General features: G+C 43.1%; 1 protein-coding gene across 6 annotated transcripts; it reads left to right on the forward strand.

Moving 5' to 3' along the window:
* Positions 1–95: 95 nt before the first annotated feature.
* WDYHV1 (WDYHV motif containing 1) lies at positions 96–12,576 on the forward strand. Of its 6 annotated transcripts, none has more exons than XM_032132722.1 (6): positions 96–387; positions 570–669; positions 1,345–1,395; positions 3,404–3,552; positions 3,879–4,003; positions 12,274–12,573. In XM_032132722.1, exons 1-6 carry the CDS (start codon positions 314–316, stop codon positions 12,405–12,407), a joined length of 633 nt encoding a protein of 210 aa, XP_031988613.1. In that variant the 5' UTR covers positions 96–313; the 3' UTR covers positions 12,408–12,573. The 6 variants fall into 6 exon arrangements, with proteins under 6 accessions (XP_031988613.1, XP_031988622.1, XP_031988631.1 ...); XM_032132740.1 differs by lacking the exon at positions 96–387 and adding an exon at positions 2,813–2,957 and having other exon boundaries at positions 581–669; positions 12,274–12,576; XM_032132714.1 differs by lacking the exon at positions 96–387 and adding an exon at positions 2,813–2,957 and having other exon boundaries at positions 652–739; positions 12,274–12,576.
* The last annotated feature ends 4,335 nt before the right edge of the window (positions 12,577–16,911 follow it).

A 16,911-nucleotide genomic window follows, 5' to 3' on the forward strand; every position in this document is an offset into this window, starting at 1 on the left:
TTCCTGCGGCCGCTACTCCCGGCCCGCGCGGCGGAAGGACACGCGGCGCGCTGCGGCTCGCCAAGTCACACGCGTTTGGCGCCGAAAACTCGGAGCGCTGCGCTCCCCGGCGTGGGGCGGGGTTGGCTCGGCGGCTCCGCCTCGTCCCTCCCCTTTTGAGGGGTCCCCTGCTTCTCTGGATGCCGCTTCGGCCGTACCTGCGAAGTGCCCGCGCCGAGGTGGGATGGCCCTGCTTTCCTCGGGGACGGCGTAGCGGCTGCCTCCGCCGGGCCCAGCTCTTCCTGCGCCGCCCTCACCCCCGCTCAGATCAGCCATGGCGCGGCCCGAGGCCGCCTATGAGGCGGCGGTGCCGCCCCGCCCCGCCTGCACCTACACCAGCTGCTACTGGTAAGGGGGACAGCGGTAAGGGCGGGCGGGTGCCCCCCGCCCCAGCGTAAGGCGCCGGGACAGCCGGAGCCACCGGCGGGAATGGCGCGGCTGCGGGCTGATCACACTGCTGGGCTCGTTTCTCGTGACGAGAAATGAAGTTGGAGAAAAACAAAATAAATAATCGGTTTTGTGTTTTGCAGCGAAGAAAATGTTTGGAAGCTTTGTGACTACATCAGGAGTCAGGATCGGTACCCTTTAGAAGAATTTTATGCTGTTTTCATATCCAATGATAGGAGGATGGTGAGTCAATGGGATGTGATCAGAGTCAGCTATGGAGAGGCTCGGGCCTTCAGACCGCAGCCCAGTGTAGGTGAGACATGATCCCAGCCATTTCAACCACAGCCCGGTGTTGAGGAGTGGGCCTTTAGCCCAGCCTGCAGATGAGATGCAGTCCAAACCCGTCTTGTAGCTCACCTTGGCTTAGAGGTGTGCCAACCACACCACATGAGATCTTTTAATTATCTACTGCATTCAGGGCAGTGGGAAGAGGCATGGTGTCCCTGTACACTGTGGGAGTAATGCTGTCTGTAATCTGTCAATTTAAGAGAGTGGTTATGTTTATAAAATCACAGGACCTTTAATAACCATAAAGTTGGAGCAGACCTCTAAGACCATCAAGTCCAACTGTTTACCCAGCAGCACTGTGTTCACACCTAAACCTTATCCTCAAGTCTTTTGGATGTTTCTGGGGATGGTGATTCCACCACTTCTCTGGACACCTTATTCTAATGTGGCCCAGAATAGTATCTCCAATTTCATGCTCCAGAGAGAGAAACTGGAAAAAAATTTGTTACTGCAGCACAGATGTAAGCCGAGGAAGTTGATAGGTTAGCAAAGAACTAACCAATTTACCTGAAATTACTCTGTATTAATCTGAAAGATTTTATTCACTTCAGGTTCACTTATAACTTTCAGATTCCACTCTGGAAGCAGAAATCTGGACATGGAGATGAGCCTGTTGTCTGGGTAAGGCATTCATTGCTCTCAGTAATTTTGAGTGTGTGCCTCTGTGGTTGATAGCTGCAGGATCACATATGGGCATGTAACAAACTGTTCCATCTGAACAAAATGGAACACTTTTTAGTCTGAGGGTGATGAAGCACTGGAGCAGGTTGCTCAGAGGGGTTGTGGAGTCTCCATCCTTGGAGATTTTTAAAAGCTCTCCAGACACAGTCCTGGGCAGCTGGCTGTAGGAGTCTCCTTGAGCAACAGGTTGGATCAGATGCCCTCTTGAAGTCCCTTCCAACTTCACACATTGTATAGTTTTGCATTAATATTTATAATTCTTTTACAACAGATTTATAAATAGCCTAAATCTGGTGCTCCTTTGCACCATCCATCATAAATTATTAGCAAGGCAGTCAGTAAAACCTACAGGTGACAAGTCTTAATATTAGTAAGAATGCATAGCACATTTGTGAAAATTATTATCTGGGTATCGAGGCTGACAGCTCTGTAGAATTGTAGGTAGATGACTTTATTTGTAAGAAGTAGATGGATGAAAATATTTATGTAGGCCTGCCAGATGATAGAAAAATACAAACTGTATATGTATTCAGGTGTCAGCAGTTAAACTGACCCATAAACAGTGGCTTTGAAGTGTCATTTGATCAATTAGTGTAGTTCAGTAATTGCTGATGCAGAATTCCCTGGTATCATTATAGATTCCTTTCAGTTATCTGGCACAGAACAAACTACTTCTTTTGACAATTTCTGTTTCTGAAATTCTGCAAAGTAATCTGCAAATTTCTGAAGTTTTCTGATTTCTGAATCATTCATTCTCTTCCAAAATATTGGTATCTTTACAGTACAAAAAAAAAAGGTTTGGTTTTAAAAAAGATCCGAGTGTTATAGAGATGACCTGAAAAGGAATAGCAGAGTCAGGAAAGGCCATGGCAGCATGTGGCTTTCTTATAAAAATTAATGGATTGAAAGGTCTTTTAACTTTGATGTTTCAGTGGATCATAGGTTGTGCAAAGCTTGTAAGTTAATTTTTCTTACACTCTGTAACAGGTTTTTCTAAATACTATTAAATACAGTTGTGTATGTGTATTGGTCTGGTGAAGTTAGTTTGCCCAAATCTTTTTCATTCAAATCTCTTTGTGGTTTTAATATTGAAAATGTCAAAAGACAGTGCTCAACCCTTTTTGTAAGTGGATTCAATGTAAATTTAAGTAGGTTGTTAAGGGCTACCTTCAGTTTAATTTTGGAAAACAGCAGTGTACATACCTGACACTTAACATCAGTAACTGCAGCATCTGCAAACCTCCACCTGTGTTTCTTACAAGTTAAGGAATAAAACTGCACTGCATAACCCAAATGTCTTGATAAAATAGTTGCCTTGAAAAAGTGTGATAGAGTACCCACAGATATTTTTTCCCAGCTTCCAGAGCTGCTACAGGAAATTGTCTTACTCCTGTGGTCCTCCTGAGCTGTTCACTGGTTTTTCAGTGGTGTGCTGGTTTTTCAAGTGCTTCTGGCAGCTGAACACTCGACACTCAAATTCACAGACCGTGTTACTGCAACAGGTACAAAATCTCTTATTAGAAGAGATCACTAGGTAACTTTAATACTAATCTATCATTGTATCATGTGAGTTTTTATTTATGAATGGGTCTAAGAAAAAAGTGCTTAACCAAACAACTTTTGTGGTTTGATGTGGAACGTGAAAGAAATTTTCTGTTTTCTTAGGAGTAGCATACACTTTAGTTTAGCTGCCTTGGCTTAAAGCAAAGGAAGCTGCAAAGAAATGGGGAGAATACCCAGGTTTCTGGAAGAGCAGATGGGCAAGATAGGCATTAGGAAATCTCTCTCCTGGTGCCAGAAACGTTACAGACTTAATATTCCAGGACAGAAAGCAGTCTTTAAAAAAAGGATCTGAACTTATGCTTTTAGGAATTTTTTTTTTCCCCACTCTCTTTGCCAGTGTCTCATTAATGGCTGTTTAACTAATAGCCATGACCTTTCTTCCCAGGACTACCATGTTATTCTACTTCATGTTTCCAGCGGGGAGCAGAACTTCATTTATGATCTTGACACAGTGTTGCCGTTTCCATGTCCTTTTGATGTGTACAGTGTGGAGGCCTTTAGGTCGGATGACAGCCTTCGTCCAGAGTTTCACAGGTGATAACAAAAACTATAAAGACTATGGATGTTATTTCATGAAATCAAAGTTCAAGTTCTTTGTGTATGCATAGTAACAGAGGTTCTTTGCTATACTCCCGTAAAATAAATGCACTGTGTTACTTGTCTAAAGCTCTTTACCTTAGTCATCAAAAGCTCTTTTCTTTCCTACTGTAGCTTCATGTTAATGACTTGGCCCAACATTGCTGGTTTGTGTATTTAATAATGTTAGTGCTCCTCGATGAGAGGAAAGTACTCTTGTTCTGAGTGATTAATTCAGTATTGTGTACGTGCATCTCTTAATACAATTTTGCATTTTTATTTAGAAACATCAGAATGATTCAAGCAGATTTGTACTTGAAAACATTTGCTTCAGACAGATCTCATATGAAGGATGTAAATGGAAAATGGCAGAAACCTCCTCCTCCATACCCTTGCATTGAAACTGCAGGTAAGCTCCCAGAACTACTTCTTCCTGCTTACAGTGCTGAATGAGATAGTCCAGGATGCACATGGGAAATAAATAACTTCTGTAGCATTTGTCCGGTCAGCTTACTACTTCATATGGGAAAAAATAGGGCTATGAAGCATTTGGTACTCTATTTTGAACACATAGTCTAACATACTCATTTACTGTTATCAAACTTTAATTACTAATCTTCATAAACTGAGCAGAGAGTGAGAGGTAAGTAATACTCTTCTCTCATTACAGCAGGAAACTGAAGCAAACAGGCCAACTAACTTGCTTAGGGGCCACAAAGTTTTTAACACACTGATTATAGCACACTAGCACACAGATCCCATTCTGGCAAAGTAGCGTTGGCAGGAGGTAGTTTTCAGGCTCTGCTCAGTGTGGTGGCTTTGCCTGCATGAAGTGTTTGAGGTTTCTCTACCAGGTGAATTGACTCCAGGATGTCTTAAGTCACTGACAAGTTGGCAAGTTTTTCCCTAAGCCTTAAGCCTCTTTTAAGCGATAGCCTGGCTAATCCTCTGGGCCAGGCAGAAAGAGAGGTAAAGACTTGCGATCTATTCTGTAGAGCTGCTTAAAACATTCTTACCACGCAGCACTTCAGCTTATTCTGATCATGTGTTCTGCAAGCCGACTAACATTTGCCACGTGTGTGTTTGTTTGTTCTCTCATTTTCTTCCAAGGAAAGCATGGTGAAGTTTTGCTTTGAAAGAGTTTGAAAGAGCTTTCATGTTACTTCTCTGAATGTTTGGTTTTGTTGATTTTTAATAATGCAGTACTGCTATGTGTTAATGTTAGAGAAGGCAGGGTCAAAGAAACACGTTTTGTCTTTAGGTCCAAGTGTATCGTGGTTTGAAGTTGCTGGGAAATGAATTCTCTGTCTTTGCTTTGGCTTCTAAGGAAGCTTGGTGTTTCACGTAAGAGTAGAAATGAATTATGAGAGTGAGCAGGAACACAAATGTATCTTTATGAGGCTTTATGTGTTTTCTAGACAATCCAGGTTATGAAGCACCTTGAATTCTAACTCTTAGTTATTATCTTCAGCAGACTTTTATGCAAAGATATTGTAGGGAGTGTAGAAGTCCTGAACTACAGTGGATGGTTCTCTGTTAGTTGGAGCCTCTTAGGTGCTGAGAACTTTTTTGCCTGTGGAAACCTTGTTGTTTTGATAGCTGAGAGCTAATGAAAGTGTGAGGAATATAGATGAGGTCAGACCAAGAAAGCAAAACAGTTCTATTCAAATCAAAAGAGTAAAAACCATTACTTGTAGGTAGTAAGTTACAGAATGACTCAAACAGTTGCAGATGTGTACATGTGTCTCTAGCTGGAGTAAATTACTCCATAGCTGCAAACCCTGTAACTCTCCCCTTACCTGTCTTGTTTGTCTGAGCTTTACCTCACTGGTGAGCAGCAGCCACAGGCCTCAGCCAGCCTCCAGATTGTCTCTATGGTGCTGGTAGATAGTGAAAGGTATGTAGCTCTTACTTCCTCTTATGCTTTCATTCTTTGTTCTCTACTTTGCCATGTTGAATGAAATGTCCATAGGTCATCCAGTCCAACATCTACCCAAAACAGGGATTCCTCAGGGCTCTGTCTAGTCTGGTCTTGAATACCTCCAGGGATGGTGATTCTACCACCTTTCTGGACAGTGTTCCAATGTTTGACCACTATCATGGTAAACAAAAAATGAATAAAAAATCCTAGTATATGAACTGAATTTCCTGTGTTCCAACTTGCTTTTCTCACTTCTTGTCCTGTTGCCAGGCTCCTCCAAGAAGACTCTGGCTCCATTGTCCTACCTCTGATCAGGTAGATGTAGGCACCAGTAATGTCTCCTCTTCATCTTCTCTTTTTAAGACTGAACAGACCCAGTTCTCTCAGCCTCTCCTTGAATAAAATATTGTCCTGCACCAAACAACTTGATTTTCCTCTTCTGGGCTTACTCCAGTATGGCCATGTTTTGTTTTGGTTTTGGTTTTTTTTTTTGTGCTGAGGAGCTCCAATGGACACAGTATTCCAGCTCTGTGCTGATGTGCTCTGGTCTCCTGGTCAGTTGCCTGAAAGAAATTTGTGACCTTGCACCCACTGAAGGTGAAAAGTCATTCACTAGGGAGCTTCAAGGTCTGAGTCAGAACAGGACTAGATTGTCTCAAATCTAGGACATCTAGTTCAAGTTGTCTTTCATTTAGTACCAGTTCCTCCAGCTTTACTTTTTGTCTTCCCTCTGTATTCTCTTGAGATACTTAATAATGATGCGTGCTTCAACGTGCACAGTGCTATGAGTCTGCGAGGAGTCTGGGTTTAACTGTAATGTCTCAGCACAGTTTTATCAGGCATAAAGCTGCCTTATTTTTAATTTGATGTAAAACTGGGTGGCAGACCTTTTGTTATCATAAAAGAGCCTGGGGTATTGATGTTCATGTCCATGCCAAATTCCATTGCAGATAACTGTTTTCTCCCTGCCGTTTCATGTAGATAGAACATTCTGCTTTCCATGTTGATTTGTGTTTGCATTAGATTAAATTACTTGCATATTTCATGTTAGAGGTGACTGCAATATAATGGCTGACAGAATTGACCCCATATTGTTTTAACGCCAATTTATTTGTGAGGCACATTTCTGTCAGAGTCGGTTTGTTTTGGTTGGTTGGGTTTTTTTTTGTTTTTTTTTCCTTTTGCTTTCATTTAGAGTAGCCAAATTCCTAAGCTTTTGAGAAGATGAAAGGTTTTTATATCCCTTCTGTTTCCTGTTTGTCTTCTTTGATGTTTGTTGCAGTTTGACCTGCCTGGATGCCAGGTGCCCACCAAAGCTGCTCAGTCACTCTCACCCTCAGCTGTACAGAGGAGAGAAAATATAATGAAAACTGATGAGATGAGATGAGATGAGATGAGATGAGATGAGATGAGATGAGGACGGGGAGAGATCACTCACTGATTACTGTCATGAGTGAAACAGACTCAACTTGGGGAAATTAGTTGAATTTATTACCAATCAAAATCAGAGCAGGATAAAGAGGAGCAAAACAAATGCTAAAAACACCTTTCCTCCTTACCAGTCTTGACTTTATTCTCAATTTTCTACCTCCTCCCTCCTCCCTCAATGGGGAATGGGGGTTGCGGTCATCACAGGTTGATTCTGCCGCTGCTGCCCAGGGAGAGGAGTCCTTCCCTTGCTCCAGTGTACGGTTCCTCCCTTGCAGTACTTCATGAACTTCATCCCACGGGCTGCAGATCTTCATGAGCTGCTCCAGTGTGGGTCCCTTTCCACAGGGTGCAGTCCTTCAGGAACAGGCTGCTCCTGCATGGATTCCCCGCGGGGTCACAAGTCCTGCCACCAAACCTGCTCCAGCGTGAGTCGTCTCTCCATAGGTCTGCAGGTCCCTGCCAGTAGCCTGCTCCAGCATGGGCTTCCCATGGGGTCACAGCCTCCTTTCAGGCATCCACCTGCTCCAGCGTGAGGCTCCTCCATGGGCTGCAGGGGCACAGCTGCCTCACCGTGATCTTTACCACGGGCTGCAGGGGAGTATCTGTTCTGGTGCCTGGAGCACCTCCTGCCCCTCATTCTCACTGACCTTGGTGTCTGCAGAGTTGTTTCTCCCACTCTTCTCTGGATACAATTACTTCTGTGCAATAGCTTTTAAAAATTTCTTAAAGGAAGGGGCACTACGACAATCACTGATGGGCTCAGCCTTTGCCAGAGGTGGGTCCATCCTGGAGCTGGCTGGCATTGTCTCTGTTGGACATGGGGAAAGCTTCTAGAGAAGCCATTCCTACAGCCCTCCCCTGCTACCAAACCCTTTTGGAATTGAATTGAGGAATCTCTATCTGTAACAAATTGAGCATTTTTCTCCTACTAGTAACTCAATAAATCTTCAACTGCATTTGTCCTGTTCATGGGGTTGCAAAATAAATCATCAAAAATAAGTTTACATGGAGTCATAAATTGGAGTCTATGCTTAAAAAAACTGAAGGTGGAACAAGGTGATTTTTTGTAAAGCATTTTTCTAAAAGACAAACAACTCCAGTCCAATCAATAAAACCACAAAAACCCTCTCAGACTCCTCAGTATCTTCTCAGAACTCACATGCTAAGCATTAGCCTCTTGGAACTGGCTCTGCTCTAGCTGTATCCCAGAGTTAGGCTTTTGTGGTTTTTACTGACCTTGCTCTGGCCTCTGTTCTGCTCTGCTGCCATGGATGCCAGGAGAAGCTGGCCAGCCTAACTGGCTGCAGGGTCCTCAAACAGCTCTGCTGGACTAAACATACCTGAGCTGCAGCAGATTCCCGTGGTCCCACCTGTTTGCCAGTGACTTCCTGTTGAAAGAAAACAGGATGTTTTGTTCAAATAATAAAAACTAAGATAATGAGATTTGGTGAACAGATTCATTATTCTAGAGCTGGTGAGCCCAACCTGGGGTTTTCTTTTAAATCTTCTTTCCACAAATTAATGAGGTCTGATTCCTCTTAGTTTATGACTTGGGATGAGATCAGCCCTCCTTACTGCAAGCCTGTGTAAAATTCAGCTTGCACAGTGCATTTCAAAATTACTCAGAACAGATGGTCCTATGGCTTATGTACAAGTGTTAGCAGCAGCTCTAACACTGTAAAGCACTGGTTTGAATTTCAGTTCTCTCAAGGTGTTTGGTAGCACATTTGCTGGATTGATTTGTAAAAGCTTTTTGTTCTTTTTATTATTATTAAAATCCCTCGTAGTCAATAATGATGGGGTTTTACTTGGGTTGGTGTTTTTAATTTTGAAGAGCATGAGTAGGACAGCTGAGAAATTGTGGAGACACTGTGTATCAAACAGATATGTAACAGGAAAGCTGCTAGACACAGGCCAGGCAGATGTCTGCAGTTGCTTTCTGTATCTCCTCTCTGATGCAGTGGCAGGATCCTAGTGGAAGTGAAAAGGAAGGCACTGATAGGGATACAAGTAGCTCCTATGCACTTCATGGGAACCTTCTGCTCCTCTCATGTGAATAAACCTCCAGTCTGTCAAGTTAGGTCCTTACTTCATAAGCTTTTGTGGAAGTAATGAATCAAGTCATATAGATACAATAAAGACACAAGTAAGAAGTGTTTAAATTCCCAGAGTGGCTTATTGAAATGACACTACTTTCTGTGAAAGATAATTAAAAGTGGTGAGCTGTGTTTTTACATTGAGATCAACCAGGATGGTTTGCACAGTCAGTTATATCTCAGCTGTGGAGACAGCAGCCCCCCAGCTGAGTGTGGGAAGAGTCCTTCTGACTTATCTCCCTGCTCAGACAGGGAGGAGGATCTAAAGAGAACTGTAAACACCTACACAAGTCTGTGAAGAGTCCAACTTTCTAAGTATTTTAGGTGCCCCCAAGGTTTTAGGCACCAGCAGAACTGATCCTGGAGGCTTTGTTCCAGACTTCCTTGCTTCTAGCAGCCCTTGGGCAGCTGTAATTACGACAAGTTAGTCCAAGGTCTGTGAGCCAAGCCAAGGCTTGGCTTAAACACTGCTTTCTAACTACTGTTGGCAGAAGCCACAAGTATCATGACTAACAATGCGTGAGATAGTGTGTGGCCTTTAACTTCATCCCTGCTCGGGGTAAAAGCGTCAGACTTAATTTAAACAAAAATAAAATTATGCAGGAATCCCAGAATGGGCCAGATAGGTCTCATTTGTGGGTGTGTGTAACAAAGTATGTTTGGTCAAAGAGGAAGATGAGCTCGAAGCATGCACAAATGCAAGCTAGTGTAACAGTCACAGCACTTGAGGAAAACTGCAAGTGTAATGTAAATCTTAAAAGAAAATTATTTTGCTGCTATTGGTCTTGTGAAATTGTTGTAGAATACCTTGCTTTTGTGGAGAGAGAATCTTGACTTGCCAGCTGTAGCATCCAGATGTATGTTTTGTAAATTCTGATGCTTGTCACTCTTCATCTGCTTCGGGAAGAGGACTTTGTGGTATTCTCATGCATTTTTGCCGAGCTGTTTCCTAAAGCTGTAATGTCTAACACAACATGCACGGCCTTCAGATAGAGCCTTCAGATGAGGAAAGAGCAGCATAGAAAGGCTGTTATTACACGAATAAAACGGGAGAGGTCTCACTAAGTTTTTCCGCACGGATCAGAACTCCTGTGCTGCTCCAGTGCCATCTACCGACAGTTTCTTAGGCCATCGCTCTTCATGGGAAAGGACTTGTTTACTTTGGTGAAACAACTATTCCTTTCATTACATTTCTCTTATGGGCTGTGTTATGCTCTGCCACAATCCGTCTGAATTTAAGACAATATTTCATTTCCTACAGGCATTGTGATAGCAACTTCCAAGTTGTGAACAGCATCTGTGTTTGTAACTACTGGAACAATCTCCTTTGGACTGCCTTATCATTCACAGAACAGTTTTATGAAATTATTTTACTCTTCTCAATGCACATAAGGCAGAGAATAATTTATTTTTTTAATCTTAAAGTATATGAAGAATCACATTAATTTTGAAAAAGCATCTGAGAAGAAAAGACGAGTTTGAAACTGGAAAACAGACTTACCAGTCTACCAGCAAGCAAGAGCTTTTATCCACTACTAATTTGTTCTTGAGCTATGACAGCAAATTGCTGAGCTTGTGCTATTTTAAATTCCCACGTAGGCAGACATTGTTCCTGTTCTGCCAAACTCACTTCAGCAATAGGACTATGCTTGGCTGGACATAAGAGTTTTCCATATGCAGAGTTCAAACATGTTAACAAGAAAAGATTTAGGGGCCAGACCTCAGAAGGGGTGAGAGCTGGGATCAGGCAAACCACAAAGCTGTGCTGTAGTGTAGACATGGTGCAAACAGAGGCCTTAAGGGGCTGGATTATGCCTGGGACTCCTGAGTCTGGGATTCCTGAACATCATCTTCCCTTCCTTGCTTACACTATCCATAATGGTAAGCCTAGTTACACAAGCTTTTTGCAGCTGAGGCAAATTCCCTCCTTTGGATTTTATAATCTTATTCATTAGAGCCTCCTCTTGTTTGATTCGTAATCCTTAAATGCAACCATGAATCATCCATGGTAAAATAAATACTTAATACAGTGGAAAAGGTGTTAAGAGTAAATTTGTAAAGTAAACCTGTAACAGTGACTTTACCACTCTGTTCCTTAAACTCATTCTCTGCCAGTTTTCTTTTAATGGGCATTTAAAAAGATTTATTTGCATACATCATCCGTGAGAACATAAAACAACAAGCCCACAGATGTTTGTCATCAGAACTGAACCTCTGATTGGCATGGTTCTGAGTCAGCAAAGCTTGTACCAGGCATGTATAAGGCACAAGGATATATAAGGCACCTAAACCCAAAACTGCACACCAGCACTTTGCCAGTGAGCTCTCTGGGATCCACGAATGGGACAGAATGGTTACTACCTTTCCTGCAAGGGTCAGAGCAGATTAAAACCCTGTCAAAGAGCAGTCATGGTTACTTTTCTCTTGAAACCATGGCAGTTAAACTTTTCCCCCTCTGACTTCATTCTGTCATTCAGGATTCACAAATAATAAATATTTGCCCCCAGCCTAGGTTTGTGCTCTTCTTCACCTGAGCATCCCTCTAGGCTGGGGGCTGGGTTAGGTCACACATCTCCTCCCCTCTGCATATTCTGGCCCTGCAATGGGCCCATGTTCAGCAAGGACAAAGTTCAGGGTTGGAGGGAAAGCAAATACTGTAATCTGGAGAGTAACAAACTGTAGTTTTGCCAAGGGCATAATCACTTCTGAGAGACAATAAGCAACTTGCAGTTCTGACTGCTGCTGTGATCCTGTTCTTCTGTGGTCAGTGCAAGAGTTGACTCCATTGACTTTGGTTCAGAACTTAAATGGGTGAATAGTATCTCCCGTGCTTTTAAATAATCCCATTTGTGTGAATGCAGGAAGACTGCATTGCACTTCCCTGTGTTGGTTGTTACTTGCACTCCAGTTCTCTGACACTACTCGACCCTTCTAGGCTGACATTGTAGGGAAAAATCTTACCGACACATGCTAGTTTCTAATTACTTACTGGATGCTTACTGATCCTGTAAAGTGATTATTGCCATGGGCAGTGAGGGGAATCAGGGCAAAAGCAATGTTTCAGAGACTGGAAATAGATGTTTTTGTGCCACCGTACAATTTGCAGAATTTTGCTGGAGTGAACTGAACTATTGAAGAGGGGGTTGAAATGTGTTACTGAAAGATGTATACCTGTGCTACAGAACCTGCATCAGGAACTTAAATATTTCCCTTTTCTGGTCTTTTTTTTAGATTCCAAGATGAACTTGGATGATTTCATCAGTATGAATCCTGAAGTGGGATGGGGCTCAGTGTTCTCCCTTTCAGACTTTGTGCATCAATTTGGCAGTCAAACTGATTACAGCTATTCCTTGGAAGGACAGTGAAGTGAACAAAGCTCTTCTGGTTCTGTTTTGAGGGGATGTGTTTTGTTTTGCTGCTCTTACACTGTGTTTATGGTTTACATTTCTGTACCTGGAGTAAGTATTTGGAAAAATAGAACACCCAGTCAGAAATACAATGAACGGAATAAAAACTTTTATTTTAATTATGTAAGAATGCACTTGGTTTTTAATGTCAAATCAAAGGCAGACATCCCACCATAAGCATATTGCTTTTCCAGCTACTGTGCCCAAACTGAAAAGAGCTGCAAAAAAAGCTTCTGGAAAAATATGTGCATAAAATACCTGAATATTGTAGCCTAAATTGTTACATGTTGTCACATTTTAAAAGTGAGATATGGTTTTCTTCATGTTATGATTGCTGTCAATTATATATAAACAGACAGTGTATCTCAGTTGCCTCACTAGCTTTACTGATTAGTCCTTATTTAGTAGAAGTGTAAAGGGCATTGATTTTAGTAGCTCAGTTGTGAACTCCCATGCACTGTGTAAAACCAGGTTAGCATCCAGGTTTCCGTGCTGTACAAGGGGAGGATTAAATCCTGCCATTTCAGTTAAATGGCCTAGTGCTGACAGTTCCTGGAAGATGCAGTTGCTATTTTTGCTTCTCATGCTGGCTGTGCATTCTCACCTGCTCCCATCTTCTTGCACTTGGTGTTTGTTTGGCCTTGTGGTAATGCGGGGTAATTCTGACAGAAAGCAGGAAGTTTTTTTGAGGGTTTTTTTTTTTTCCTGCCTCTTGGTTCCTTGAACTGGCCTGTCATGAGGTCAGACAGCTGCTCCTGCTGGTGTAAGGAAATCAGCAGGGCCATATGGCTGGGGGGAAGGGAGTGAGAAAACCTCCCCCTCCAGGGTTGTCTGCTGCTGAATATCCATAGAGGTGATACCAAGCTGCATCTCTGCAGGGCATCCCAGGAAAGGCATCATGCTGACTGAGGGTTTGGAGCAGTCTCACACTTCTTAGAAGAGTGCCCTAAACATGGAATTGCAGAAACAGGCTAAAACGAGGTCTTTAATTCTCATCTTTGGACCCATTCTACTTTATACACTAGCACATCATAGACTCACAGACTGGTAGAATAGCACAGGTTAGAAGGGTCAGGCAGTTGCTAGTCCAATCTCCTGTTCAAATCGGGTCTGACCAGGCTGCTCAGGGCTTTATCCAGTCAGGGCTTGGAAACCTGCTGGGATTGAGACTACAGTAAACATTTGTGATGCACTTCATTCCTGGTGAGGAAAAGCACAGTACAGGTTTTAAGTATTAAGGGATCATTTTATTTGTAAGTACAGACAAATATAAAAACTTGTAAGAATCTTACATGTGTATCACTGTTACATAGGTATATTGTTATAAATGTAGTGTATTACTGTATTTCTCATCAGTTCTAGAGAATTTACTCAGCATATTAACAGCAGAGACAGCCAACTGAACAACTGTGGGATTGATTCACTTCACCCAGACATCTCTTTCTGTGTCATAAGGGCTGCTGAATATAGGAACCTAAACTTTCTGTTGCCAGATGCAGCACAGTTGGTTGCCTGTGCAGATAGTCTGCTACTACACATATTCCTTGAGTGCCAGCAGGGACTATAGTTAGGAGGCTGGTTGTTGGGACACTCCTCTCTGGAGTGGGACAGTTGATCTGCAATTTTTGTCGCTCTGAACCAGCTTCACCAGAGGAAACTGAGATGAAATTCAGGATTCCTGATAAACTGATGCACAGAACCCTCTTGAGAGGAAACAGCTGGATTTAACCAGATACTCCTGTGTAAAAGGTCTGATGTATCCATGTTTGGATGAAATTGCAGCTCTTTCTGCTTGATGCTGATGTAGCAGGCATGCTCTGAGGGAATGAAGATGTTGTTACTTACTGGCTTTGAGTGCTGTTATGGCTGGCTGTGACAATGTAGAGCAGCAGCAGCAGTTTGCCTGCTCAGCTCCGGTAGCTGCCAACGCACTGGGATAGACACAGCAGAAGTGAGAATGTAAAGATCCAGGTTTTAGATGAACGGGTTGTGTTAAGCACTTCTTATCCTTCAAGTGGCTGAATCTCATAGACACAGAGTTCCTGTGCATTGCTCAACAGGCCCTTTAAGTTGTTACAGAACATGAGGTTCTCATCCCTCCCTACTTGAGTATGTCATTTGATTTAACCTCAGCTGGTTTCCGGTGCCTGAAATCTGTGACACGCTCCCTTTAGTGGGGGTCAAGACACAAGAATCTGCCTGGTTTAATCTAGTTTCAGCATCAAGGCTGTTAAGAAGGAGAACAGCCGCAACCATTAGTCAGAATATGCAAGTTTAAAAAAAATCAATGTGAAGAGTTAGTCCTTTTTCTCTCTAATCATTCTGAACAGGTGCTTAATTTTACATGTAGCGGGCTGTGTGTGTGTGTGATTATAGCTTTTCTATAATTAACAATGTTTTGCAGCTCTTGTAAAAAGTTGTCATTTCAGAGGGATCAGTAGAAGCCAGAGAATGATTTCATTTGGTGCTGAGGATGGTGATACTGTGGTGCTGTCTCTCTAGCTCATCAAGTCTGGGGGCATTTCATCACCTTTCAGGAGGCATGCTATCAGAGGGACAGAATTCAGGAATACATCAAGTGCTCATTTAGGGCTCCAAACACAAAGATAAGCTACTCAATTCACTGTAATTATCAGAAACCAGCTATTTTCTGATGCTGATTAGTCCTGGTGTCCCATCAGAGGGACTAAGTGAATTCCCTCCCCTCTTTGGTCCTTTCTCTAGGTAACCCTAGGCCTGACTATTTTGTAGAACTTGCTGTGTTTAACCTCTGCTGTCAACCCATATTTGATGCATGAGGTGGCCCCAGCAGTGTGGTTTTCCCACTGAACACCACACTAAGTTGCAGACAGAAAAGCAAAGTTTGCTGAGAGCCACTTTGCCATGTACCTGCAGAAGTACAAGCAAAGAACTGCCACTGTAAAGCTGATGGCAAGGAGGCAACTTCACTGCCAGACATCACTAATTGTCAGCTCTGTGACTACTGATGTATTTAAACACCTAAGACTGAAGCAATTTCATACCACAGTCATACATACGTGTGTGGGGCACACTGTATGGCAGAGCACAGCTGCTGGTCCTCGGGTACAGCTCCAGGCTGGCCAGTGCAGCCACCCAACTGAACCTCCCTCCTTGATGCAGGGGAGCTGGGCTCACGCCACTGTGAGATAGGAAATAATACAAAAGCATTGATGGGTGATTGTCTGGGGTGCACTGGCACGGCAGAACAGGATCAGCCTGTGCTCATTTTCACTCCATGCTGTCTATAGCCCTTGAGACTTTTAATCTTTACTGTGTCCAGATGCTGTCCCAATGTATCCAGGGCAAAGATGAAAGATGTGCTGCTTATGCACTTTCAGTACAATGATTTCTTAGCGCAGCTTAGCTTCCCATTCCCTTTCAGCCTCCTTTACCTTGTCCTTTCCCACAGTGATGTCTTTCTATTGTCCAGTTATTACAGTTTTTATGTGTTTAGAGCCCCTAAGTGGCGGCTTTTGGACTAGGTGATCCTTGAGTCAGGCATTGAAGAAAGCCAAGAGAAACCCTCCTGCCCTCAGGTCAGTTACTCACAATCCCACAGTCTCCCAGCTTCTGTATTCTGTTGATCACTGGAAATTCTCCAAGCCTTTTATTTCTAGACATCATAGGGCAAGACTGTGAGAGCCTTGTAATGGGGGGGGGGGGGCGGGGGGCACACATCCCATTTCACAGGTGGTTCCTCCCGTCTCCATCAGGCTATTGCAGCAGAAAGCTGCAGCATGAGATGGAACACCCACATCTCTCCTGCCTTTTTCTCTTCTTTGCTGCTGCTTTTTACCTAAAAATATAGTTTATTTGATAACTGACCTCTTTTATTCACCTATTTGTGGCTTTAGAAAAAAAGACACTTTTTTTTCTGGCATGCATTTGCTTGGTCAGTGTATTTTTGCAAATTTGTATGTGACCGGGTCTGTCTTGAGAAAATCCCATTTCTCGGTTGGCCAGCAGAGAGAGCAGTCAGCATTCAGTGGATGTGCAGGTTGGGACATGGACAGAGGTGGTCCCCCTGCACACTCAACCCTGCCAGTAGCTGTTACAGTTAAAAATTACTCATTCTGACAGCATTGCAGAGGCGATTTGTATCTTGCAAGGCTGTAGCTGAAGGCTGAGGTATTGCCCTGGACTGCCTGAGCCTGTAATGTCAGTGCAAGCCCTTCCTACACAGCAGGGACCATATGGCAGCATCATCACACCACCTGCTAGTTTGGGGAATCTGGTCAGCACTCACAGTCCCCACCAAAATGGGGATGTGGCACCTTAGGATGTCAGACCAATTGGTTTGCTATCAATTTATACTTAGATAGCTGGGGATGCTGCAATCTGATCTGGGCTATTCAGGAAGCAAAGGGGCAATGGGATGCATTTGTATGAATGAAATTTCAGGATGAGAGCCTTGCTCAGGACATTTTGACATGTGTGGCCT

This window comes from Corvus moneduloides, chromosome 1, assembly GCF_009650955.1.
Source record: "Corvus moneduloides isolate bCorMon1 chromosome 1, bCorMon1.pri, whole genome shotgun sequence".
Taxonomy (NCBI): domain Eukaryota; kingdom Metazoa; phylum Chordata; class Aves; order Passeriformes; family Corvidae; genus Corvus; species Corvus moneduloides.

Bases quoted from the DNA above. Each gene is read 5' to 3' on its own strand.
- WDYHV1 (XM_032132714.1), top strand. From the start codon at position 678: ATGGGATGTGATCAGAGTCAGCTATGGAGAGGCTCGGGCCTTCAGACC. The intron at 740-1,344 runs GTGAGACATGAT...TATAACTTTCAG, and splicing joins CAGACCGCAGCCCAGTGTAG to ATTCCACTCTGGAAGCAGAA. The intron at 4,004-12,273 runs GTAAGCTCCCAG...TCTTTTTTTTAG, and splicing joins CCCTTGCATTGAAACTGCAG to ATTCCAAGATGAACTTGGAT.